A 12,367-nucleotide genomic window follows, 5' to 3' on the forward strand; every position below is an offset into this window, starting at 1 on the left:
TCCATTCCTCTCAAAATGTTTATAAAAAGCTGTTGCGCAGCAACTCACTGCCTTCCTAAAGACAAACAATGTATTCGAAATGCTTCAGTCTGGTTTTAGACCCCATCATAGCACTGAGACTGCACTTGTGAAGGTGGTAAATTACTTTTTAATGGCATCAGACCGAGGCTCTGCATCTGTCCTCGTGCTCCTAGATCTTAGTGCTGTTTTTGATACCATCGATCACCACATTCTTTTGGAAAGATTGAAAACCCAAATTGGTCTACACGGACAAGTTCTGGCCTGGTTTAGATCTTATCTGTTGGAAAGATATCAGTTTGTCTCTGTGAATGGTTTGTCCTCTGACAAATCAACTGTAAATTTCGGTGTTCCTCAAGGTTCCGTTTTAGGACCACTATTGTTTTCACTATATATTTTACCTCTTGGGGATGTCATTCGAAAACATAATGTTAAATTTCACTGCTATGCGGATGACACACAGCTGTACATTTCAATGAAACATGGTGAAGCCCCATAATTGCCCTCGCTAGAAGCCTGTTTCAGACATAAGGAAGTGGATGGCTGCAAACTTTCTACTTTTAAACTCGGACAAAACAGAGATGCTTGTTCTAGGTCCCAAGAAACAAAGAGATCTTCTATTGAATCTGACAATTAATCTTGATGGTTGTACAGTCGTCTCAAATAAAACTGTGAAGGACCTCGGCGTTACTCTGGACCCTGAGCTCTCTTTTGAAGAACATATCAAGACTGTTTCAAGGACAGCTTTTTTCCATCTACGTAACATTGCAAAAATCAGAGACTTTCTGTCCAAAAATGATGCAGTAAAGGGAATCCATGCTTTCGTTACTTCTAGGTTGGACTACTGCAATGCTCTACTTTCCGGCTACCCGGATAAAGCACTAAATAAACTTCAGTTAGGGTTAAATACGGCTGCTAGAATCCTGACTAGAACCACATTTTGTTATCATATTACTCCAGTGCTAGCCTCCCTACACCGGCTCCCTGTTAAGGAAAGGGCTGATTTCAAGGTTTTACTGCTAACCTACAAAGCATTACATGGGCTTGCTCCTACCTATCTTTCCGATTTGGTCCTGCCGTACATACCTACACGTACGCTACGGTCACAAGACGCAGGCCTCCTAATTGTCCATAGAATTTCTAAGCAAACAGCTGAAGGCAGGGCTTTCTCCTATAGAGCTCAATTTTTAAGGAATGGTCTGCCTACCCATGTGAGAGACGCAGACTCGGTCTCAGCCTTTAAGTCTTTACTGAAGACTCATCTCTTCAGTAGGTCCTATGATTGAGTGTAGTCTGTCCCAGGAGTGTGAAGGTGAACGGAAAGGCTCTGGAGCAATGAACCGCCCTTGCTGTCTCTGCCTGGCCGGTTCCCCTCTCTCCACTGGGATTCTCTGCCTCTAACCCTATTACAGGGGCTGAGTCACTGGCTTACTGGTGTTCTTCCATGCCGTCCCTAGGAGGGGTGCGACACTTGAGTGGGTTGAGTCACTGACGTGGTCTTCCTGTCTGGGTTGGCGCCTCCCCTTGGGTTGTGCCGTGGCGGAGATCTTTGTGGGCTATACTCGGCCTTGTCTCAGGATGGTAAAGTTGGTGGTTGAAGGTTTCCCTCTAGTGGTGTGGGGGCTGTGCTTTGGCAAAGTGGGTGGGGTTATATTCTGCCTGTTTGGCCCTGTCCGGGGGTATCATCGGATGGGGCCAGAGTGTCTCCTGACCCCTCCTGTCAGCCTCCAGTATTTATGCTGCAGTAGTTTATGTGTCAGGGAGCTAGGGTCAGTCTGTTATATCTGGAGTATTTCTCCTGTCTTATCCGGTGTCCTGTGTGAATTTAAGTATGCTCTCTCTAATTCTTTCTTTCTTTCTTTCTTTTTCTCTCTCTCTCTCGGAGGACCTGAGCCCTAGGACCATGCCTCAGGACTACCTGGCATGATGACTCCTTGCTGTCCCCAGTCCACCTGGCCGTGCTGCTGCTCCAGTTTCAACTGTTCTGCCTGCGGCTATAGAACCCTGACCTGTTCACCGGACGTGCTACCTGTCCCAGACCTGCTGTTTTCAACTCTCTAGAGACAGCAAGAGCGGCAGAGATACTCTCAATGATCGGCTATGAAAAGCCAACTGACATTTACTCTTGAGGTGCTGACTTGTGGCACCCTCGAAAACTACTGTGATTATTATTATTTGACCATGCTGGTCATTTATGAACATTTGAACATCTTGGCCATGTTCTATTATAATCTCCACCCGGCACAGCCAGAAGAGGACTGGCCACCCCTCATAGCCTGGGTCCTCTCTAGGTTTCTTCCTAGGTTTTGGCCTTTCTAGGGAGTTTTTCCTAGCCACCGTGCTTCTACACCTGCATAACTTGCTGTTTGGGGTTTTAGGCTGGGTTTCTGTACAGCACTTTGAGATATCAGCTGATGTAAGAAGGGCTATATAAATATATTTGATTTGGTTTGATAAATAGATAGATACTAGTGGTAATATATACATGTAAACAGGAGTAATGGTGACCAGTAGCAGGATAAATAGATAGATACTAGTGGTAATATATACATGTAAACAGGAGTACTAGTGACCAGTAGCAGGATAAATAGATAGATACTAGTGGTAATATATACATGTAAACAGGAGTAATGGTGACCAGTAGCAGGATAAATAGATAGATACTAATGGTAATATATACATGTAAACAGGAGTAATGGTGACCAGTAGCAGGATAAATAGATAGATACTAGTGGTAATATATACATGTAAACAGGAGTAATGGTGACCTGTAGCAGGATAAATAGATAGATACTAGTGGTAATATATACATGTAAACAGGAGTAATGGTGACCAGTAGCAGGATAAATAGATAGATACTAGTGGTAATATATACATGTAAACAGGAGTAATGGTGACCAGTAGCAGGATAAATAGATAGATACTAGTGGTAATATATACATGTAAACAGGAGTACTAGTGACCAGTAGCAGGATAAATAGATAAATACTAGTGGTAATATATACATGTAAACAGGAGTAATGGTGACCAGTAGCAGGATAAATAGATAGATACTAGTGGTAATATATACATGTAAACAGGAGTAATGGTGACCTGTAGCAGGATAAATAGATAGATACTAGTGGTAATATATACATGTAAACAGGAGTAATGGTGACCAGTAGCAGGATAAATAGATAGATACTAATGGTAATATATACATGTAAACAGGAGTAATGGTGACCAGTAGCAGGATAAATAGATAGATACTAGTGGTAATATATACATGTAAACAGGAGTAATGGTGACCAGTAGCAGGATAAATAGATAGATACTAATGGTAATATATACATGTAAACAGGAGTAATGGTGACCAGTAGCAGGATAAATAGATAGATACTAGTGGTAATATATACATGTAAACAGGAGTAATGGTGACCAGTAGCAGGATAAATAGATAGATACTAATGGTAATATATACATGTAAACAGGAGTAATGGTGACCAGTAGCAGGATAAATAGATAGATACTAGTGGTAATATATACATGTAAACAGGAGTAATGGTGACCAGTAGCAGGATAAATAGATAGATACTAATGGTAATATATACATGTAAACAGGAGTAATGGTGACCAGTAGCAGGATAAATAGATAGATACTAGTGGTAATATATACATGTAAACAGGAGTAATGGTGACCAGTAGCAGGATAAATAGATAGATACTAATGGTAATATATACATGTAAACAGGAGTAATGGTGACCAGTAGCAGGATAAATAGATAGATACTAGTGGTAATATATACATGTAAACAGGAGTAATAGTGACCAGTAGCAGGATAAATAGATAGATACTAGTGGTAATATATACATGTAAACAGGAGTAATAGTGACCAGTAGCAGGATAAATAGATAGATACTAATGGTAATATATACATGTAAACAGGAGTACTAGTGACCAGTAGCAGGATAAATAGATAGATACTAGTGGTAATATATACATGTAAACAGGAGTAATAGTGACCAGTAGCAGGATAAATAGATAGATACTAATGGTAATATATACATGTAAACAGGAGTAATGGTGACCAGTAGCAGGATAAATAGATAAATACTAGTGGTAATATATACATGTAAACAGGAGTAATGGTGACCAGTAGCAGGATAAATAGATAGATACTAATGGTAATATATACATGTAAACAGGAGTAATGGTGACCAGTAGCAGGATAAATAGATAGATACTAATGGTAATATATACATGTAAACAGGAGTAATGGTGACCAGTAGCAGGATAAATAGATAAATACTAGTGGTAATATATACATGTAAACAGGAGTAATGGTGACCAGTAGCAGGATAAATAGATAGATACTAGTGGTAATATATACATGTAAACAGGAGTAATGGTGACCAGTAGCAGGATAAATAGATAGATACTAATGGTAATATATACATGTAAACAGGAGTAATGGTGACCAGTAGCAGGATAAATAGATAGATACTAGTGGTAATATATACATGTAAACAGGAGTAATGGTGACCAGTAGCAGGATAAATAGATAGATACTAATGGTAATATATACATGTAAACAGGAGTAATGGTGACCAGTAGCAGGATAAATAGATAGATACTAGTGGTAATATATACATGTAAACAGGAGTAATAGTGACCAGTAGCAGGATAAATAGATAGATACTAATGGTAATATATACATGTAAACAGGAGTAATGGTGACCAGTAGCAGGATAAATAGATAGATACTAGTGGTAATATATACATGTAAACAGGAGTAATGGTGACCAGTAGCAGGATAAATAGATAGATATTAATGGTAATATATACATGTAAACAGGAGTAATGGTGACCAGTAGCAGGATAAATAGATAGATACTAGTGGTAATATATACATGTAAACAGGAGTAATGGTGACCAGTAGCAGGATAAATAGATAGATACTAATGGTAATATATACATGTAAACAGGAGTAATGGTGACCAGTAGCAGGATAAGTAGATAGATACTAGTGGTAATATATACATGTAAACAGGAGTAATAGTGACCAGTAGCAGGATAAATAGATAGATACTAGTGGTAATATATACATGTAAACAGGAGTAATAGTGACCAGTAGCAGGATAAATAGATAGATACTAATGGTAATGGCAATCAATAATAATTTGAGCAGCAGCGTAGGTGTGAGGGGGAGCAGTAGTAGTTAGACATGTATGGCCAGGGGGATAGAAGCTGTTTAGGAGTCTGCTGGTCCATGTCTCGGGTGGCTGGAGTCTTTTCCAGGCCTTTCTCACACGGCCTGGCATGTACATCCTTGATGAATGGTAGCTCACCCCCAGTGATGCGCTTGGCAGTCCGCATCACCCTCTCCAGGGCCTTCCCGTCGAGGGCGGTGCAGTTGGCATACCAGACGGTGATACAACGAGTCAGGATGCTCTTGATGGTGCAGCTGTAAAAGTTCCTAAGGATCTGTTAACACATACTCTCCAAGGACCTTGATGACTGCCTAGTGTTTCCTTTACAGACAGTGGTTAAGAACCAGGACATTATCCTGGGTGAGAGCTTTAGAATGGGCTTTGGTCACATGACAATAAAAAATGCTTTTGGTGGTGAAGCCTGATCTGAGTGTCCCATAATGTAACTGCCTGACTTTTAATATCATGTCTGTCCCATGTCCTGTCTATCTCATGTCTGTTCCATGTCCTGTCTATCTCATGTCCTGTCTATATCATGTCCTGTCTATATCATGTCTGTCCCATGTCCTATCTATCTCATGTCTGTACCATGTCCTGTCTATATCATGTTTGTCCCATGTCCTGTCTATATCATGTCTGTCCCATGTCCTGTCTATATCATGTCTGTCCCATGTCCTGTCTATCTCATGTCTGTCCCATGTCCTGTCTATATCATGTCTGTCCCATGTCCTTTCTATCTCATGTCTGTCCCATGTCCTGTCTATATCATGTCTGTCCCATGTCCTGTCTATATCATGTCTGTCACATGTCCTGTCTATATCATGTCTATCACATGTCCTGTCTATATCATGTCTGTCCCATGTCCTGTCTATCTCATGTCTGTCCCGTGTCCTGTCCGTATCATGTCTGTCCCATGTCCTGTCTATATCATGTCTATGACATGTCCTGTCTATATCATGTCTATGACATGTCCTGTCTATATCATGTCTATGACATGTCCTGTCTATATCATGTCTGTCCCATGTCCTGTCTATCTCATGTCTGTACCATGTCCTGTCTATATCATGTCTGTCCCATGTCCTGTCTATATCATGTCTATCACATGTCCTGTCTATATCATGTCTGTCCCATGTCCTGTCTATATCATGTTTGTCCCATGTCCTGTCTATATCATGTCTATCACATGTCCTGTCTATATCATGTCTGTCCCATGTCCTGTCTATATCATGTCTGTCCCGTGTCCTGTCCGTATCATGTCTGTCCCGTGTCCTGTCTGTATCATGTCTGTCACATGTCCTGTCTATATCATGTCTGTCCCATGTCCTGTCTATCTCATGTCTGTACCATGTCCTGTCTATATCATGTTTGTCCCATGTCCTGTCTATATCATGTCTGTCCCATGTCCTGTCTATCTCATGTCTGTCACATGTCCTGTCTGTACCATGTCCTGTCTATATCATGTTTGTCCCATGTCCTGTCTATATCATGTCTGTCACGTGTCCTGTCTATATCATGTCTGTCACGTGTCCTGTCTATATCATGTCTGTCCCGTGTCCTGTCTATATCATGTCTGTCCCATGTCCTGTCTATATCATGTCTGTCACATGTCCTGTCTATATCATGTCTGTCCCATGTCCTGTCTATATCATGTCTGTCACATGTCCTGTCTATATCATGTCTGTCACATGTCCTGTCTATATCATGTCTGTCCCATGTCCTGTCTATATCATGTCTATCACATGTCCTGTCTATATCATGTCTGTCCCATGTCCTGTCTATCTCATGTCTGTACCATGTCCTGTCTATATCATGTCTGTCCCATGTCCTGTCTATATCATGTCTATCACATGTCCTGTCTATATCATGTCTGTCCCATGTCCTGTCTATATCATGTTTGTCCCATGTCCTGTCTATATCATGTCTGTCCCATGTCCTGTCTATATCATGTCTGTCCCATGTCCTGTCTATATCATGTCTGTCCCATGTCCTGTCTATATCATGTCTATCACATGTCCTGTCTATATCATGTCTGTCCCATGTCCTGTCTATATCATGTCTGTCACATGTCCTGTCTATATCATGTCTGTCACATGTTCTGTCTATATCATGTCTATCACATGTCCTGTCTATATCATGTCTGTCCCATGTCCTGCCTATCTCATGTCTGTCCCGTGTCCTGTCCGTATCATGTCTGTCCCATGTCCTGTCTATATCATGTCTATCACATGTACTGGCTCTCTCATGTCTGTCCCATGTCCTGGCTCTCTCATGTCTGTCACATGTCCTGTCTATATCATGTCCTGTCTATATCATGTCTGTCCCATGTCCTGTCTATATCATGTCTGTCCCATGTCCTGTCTATATCATGTCTATCACATGTCCTGTCTCTCTCATGTCTGTCCCATGTCCTGGCTATCTTATGTTTGTCCCATGTCTGTCTATAGCATGTGTTTACCCTTTTTTATGCCATGTCATCCCATGTTCTATCTGTGTGTCCTGCCTGCGTGTGGAGACATGCCATGTCCATTCCACGTGACCTGTCGATCAGACAATGGCCGCTAACTCCAATTCAATCAGCTAATCCCTGCCCTGGACAATGGACAGGATGAAGGATGACCAGTAGGACACACACACACACGTCTTGACCCTCCTGTATTTCCTGACGAGTGATTCATTGTGACCTCTTCCTTGATTCCTAGAAAAGAGGATTATCAGTAAGTCCCTGTCCTCTCGACTGCAGGAGCCTGTTCAAACCCTCCACTGATGTAAGGAATGGTCATGTGCTGTAATGCTTACTAGCGTACTAGAGGCAAGGTGCAACCTTTCATATCTGGCCTCTGACACACACACACTTCATCCCAAAGCCTAGGACTAAGAGGCATGGAGAGGCAGCCTTTAGTTACCACACCCCCAGCCCCTGGAACATCCTGCCAGAGAACCTGAGGGGGGCCAAAACTGTGGACATCATTTAAAAGAGCTCCTAAAATATTTTTAGCTTTGCTTTTCCGCAGGGTGCTTTTCAGTCGTTCAGTTTTTATTGTTACTATTTCGTTTTTTATCCTCTTATGTTTGTTGTGTAGTAAATTTAAAATGTCATTGTTTATATTTGTTTTTCCCCTGTGAAGCACATTGTGTTGTATTCCATGTCTGAAATGTGCTATAGAAATAAAGTTTGATTTAGGTCAGACGTATCAGCTGGAGGTGAATGTCATCCTCTGACTGATGTCCAGTCTAGTTTACTCAGGATTAGGTCTGGGAGATGCCCCAGTGTGGTTCAGGACAGGTACTGGTGGAGGCATTAGGTAGGCCAGTTGAGAACAAGTTCTCATTTGCAACTGCGACCTGGCCAAGATAAAGCATAGCAATTCGACACGTACAACAATACAGAGTTACACATGGAATAAACAAAACATACAGTCAATAATACAGCAGAACAAAAGAAAACAAAAAGTATATATAAAGTGAGTGCAAATGAGGTAGGTTAAGGCAATAAATAGGCCATGGTGGCGAAGTAATTACAATATAGCAATTAAACACTGGAATGGTAGATATGCAGAAGATGAATGTGCAAGCAGAGATATTGTGGTGCAAAGGAGCAAGATAAATAAATAAATACAGTATGGGGATGAGGTAGGTACAGTGAGGGAAAAAGTATTTGATCCCCTGCTGATTTTGTACGTTTGCCCACTGACAAAGAAATTATCAGTCTATAATTTTAATGGTAGGTTTATTTGAACAGTGAGAGACAGAATAACAGCAAAATAATCCAGAAAAACGCATGTCAAAAATGTTATAAATTGATTTGCATTTTAATGAGGGAAATAAGTATTTGACCCCCTCTCAATCAGAAAGATTTCTGGCTCCAAGGTATCTTTTATACAGGTAACGAGCTGAAATTAGGAGCACACTCTTAAAGGGAGTGCTCCTAATCTCAGTTTGTTACCTGTATAAAAGACACCTGTCCACAGAAGCAATCAATCAGATTCCAAACTCTCCATCATGGCCAAGACCAAAGAGCTCTCCAAGGATGTCAGGGACAAGATTGTAGACCTACACAAGGCTGGAATGGGCTACAAGACTATCGCCAAGTAGCTTGATGAGAAGGTGACGGCAGTTGGTGCAATTATTCACAAATGGAAGAAACACAAAATAACTGTCAATCTCCCTCGGCCTGGGGCTCCATGCAAGATCTCACCTTGAGGAGTTGCAATGATCATGAGAACGGTGAGGAATCAGCCCAGAACTACAGGGGAGGATCTTGTCAATGATCTCAAGGCAGCTGGGACCATAGTCACCAAGAAAACAATTGGTAACACTACGCCGTGAAGGACTGAAATCCTGCAGCGCCCGCAAGGTCCCTCTGCTCAAGAAAGCACATATACATGCCCATCTGAAGTTTGCCAATGAACATCTGAATGATTCAGAGGACAACTGGGTGAAAGTGTTGTGGTCAGATGAGACCAAAATGGAGCTCTTTGGCATCAACTCAACTCGCCGTGTTTGGAGGAGGAGGAATGCTGCTTATGACCCCAAGAACACCATCCCCACCGTCAAACATGGAGGTGGAAACATTATGCTTTGGGGGTGTTTTTCTGCTAAGGGAACAGGACAACTTAACCACATCAAAGGGACGATGGACGGGGCCATGTACCGTCAAATCTTGGGTGAGAACCTCCTTCCCTCCGCCAGGGCTTTGAAAATGGGTCGTGGATGGGTATTCCAGCATGACAATGACCCAAAACACACAGCCAAGGCAACAAAGGAGTGGCTCAAGAAGAAGCACAATAAGGTCCTGGAGTGGCCTAGCCAGTCTCCAGACCTTAATCCCATAGAAAATCTGTGGAGGGAGCTGAAGGTTCGAGTTGCCAAACGTCAGCCTTGAAACCTTAATGACTTGGAGAAGATCTGCAAAGAGGAGTGGGATAAAATCCCTCCTGAGATGTGTGCAAACCTGGTGGCCAACTACAAGAAACGTCTGACCTCTGTGATTGCCAACAAGGGTTTTGCCACCAAGTACTAAGTAATGTTTTGCAGAGGGGTCAAATACTTATTCCCTCATTAAAATGCAAATCAATTTGTAACATTTTTGACATGCGTTTTTCTGCATATTTTTGTTGTTATTCTGTCTCTCACTGTTCAAATAAACCTACTATTAAAGGAGTGTCATCTGATGAAGATCGTCAAAGGTTAGTGCTTCGTTTAGCTGTGTTTTCGGTTTTTGTGACATATCTCCTTACTTGGAAAATGGCTGTGTGGTTATTTTTGTCTATGTACTCTCTCTCCTAACAATCTAATGTTTTGCTTTCGCTGTAAAGCCTTTTTGAAATTGGACAATGTGGTTACATTAAGGAGAAGTGTATCTTTAAAATGGTGTAAAATAGTCATGTGTTTGAGAAATTGAAATGATTAGATTTTTGCTGTTTTGAATTTCGCGCCATGCTAACTTGTCAAACAATCCCGTAAACGGGATCCTATCTCGAAGGGGTCCCCAAGAAGTTAAACACACACAAACAGTTCAGCAGCATTGTTAAACATTTTATATTGTAAGCATGTAAGTTTCATTTCTGTACTGTACTTTAACACATCACTGACTGTAGTGTGTGGTCATGCTTCATAGATGATATTGGAGGGAAGTAAAAGAGTGTGTAAAATATATTTATATATAACTTGCCATTTTCACAGACTATTTTATACAATACGAATATCATATTTGTATCTTCATATTAAAGTTGTTGAAAGTTCTTCAAGGTTCTTGTCCAGTTTAACCCTTACATGTCATCTCTCCTTTCCCCCTCATCCTCTCTCTCCTAGTGGGTGTGGTACCTCCCTCCCTGACCGTTCTACTTCCCTCCAGTGAGGAGCAGGACCAGGGGAATGTGGCCCTAGTGTGCCTGGCCAACAGGGGCTTCCCGGGGGGCTGAAAGCTGGGTTGGAGGCTGGGGGCCGGGGGGGCCTTGCAGGGCAGCCAGAGCCTGATGGTCCTGGAGAAGGACGGTCACTACAGCTGGAGCAGCAGCCTCACTCTCCCCACTGACCAGTGGAGGAAGTCTGGCTCAGTCACCTGTGAGGCCTCCCTAAAGGACCAGACCCCCATCACTCACACACTGGAGCCACACCACTGCTCCCAGTAGACTGCTCTGCAACAACATTAACATCAGAAGGTTGGTAGGGGTGAGGGAGGATGGGTAGGGGTAGACCCCCTGGGGACAGTGAAACTCTGGGGACAGGAGCAGAACCACATCCTCTTACCGTTATAGACATGGGAGGGGGTTATGGGATATAGCTGTTGGTTTTGATTGGGACTAAACTATTTGGTGAATTTGAGATGAATTTGTGAGTTGTAACCAGATGTCCTGACCATTGGTGGTAAAGTAGTGTTTTTTATGACCAGGACCTGAGTTGTGTGTTCAGTGAACCAGTGTTTCATATCATAGTCTGTTGTTCCTCAACACCTGCAGTAGGTCCCAGCTGCAGCAGTACAGTCTCTGTGCAGTCTGACTGAGGGAGGTTTTTGTACGACTCTAAATCACTGTGTGAAACGATCTGTGCCTCCATAATCACCCATACCATAGTAATCTCCTGCATCTTCAGCTTGGAAACCAGTGATTGTTAGAGTGTACTCAGTACCTGATCTACTGCCACTGAATCTAGATGGTGTTCCAGACTGAAGGGTTTTTACTTTATAGATGAGGAGTTTAGGAGCCTGTCCAGGTTTCAGCAGGTACCAGCTCATGTCATCACCAATGCCTGAACCTCCTGTAGCACTGAGAGACACAGTCTTTCCCAGACCAACAGACTTTGATTCATCAGCTTGATTCAGGAACTTATTTGCAGATGACTCTGAAATGAAACAGTGTATAACAATTTTTGATTAGTCACAATAATCTAAATAAAGCCATCGGAAAGTTGTACAAACAGTAGCAAACTACTGTACTCAAATCTTCTCTGTTTAACAGATGCTGTCCTAATACGACGGTTCAGAAAGGTCAGAGACATTCTCACCCTGAGTCAGGAACCCCAGCGTGATCAGCAGTGGAATCAGTGATTTCATCATCATCCTCATCTTCATCATCATCATAATCTGTGCATCTGAGAAGACTGAACAGACTGAACCCAATGCTGCTAACACTGAAGTCTTAAAGTGTCTGGACCAGTGAGT

At 42.1% G+C, this 12,367-nt stretch overlaps 1 gene segment (V, D, J or C); it reads right to left on the reverse strand.

Annotated features, from left to right (window-relative positions):
• Positions 1-11,340: 11,340 nt before the first annotated feature.
• LOC115179474 (Ig kappa chain V region 3547-like) lies at positions 11,341-12,367 on the reverse strand. The segment is given in 2 exon segments: positions 11,341-12,048; positions 12,211-12,367. Coding segments are annotated over 2 exon segments (390 nt in total).

The sequence above is a fragment of the Salmo trutta genome, chromosome 39, assembly GCF_901001165.1.
Source record: "Salmo trutta chromosome 39, fSalTru1.1, whole genome shotgun sequence".
NCBI lineage: Eukaryota > Metazoa > Chordata > Actinopteri > Salmoniformes > Salmonidae > Salmo > Salmo trutta.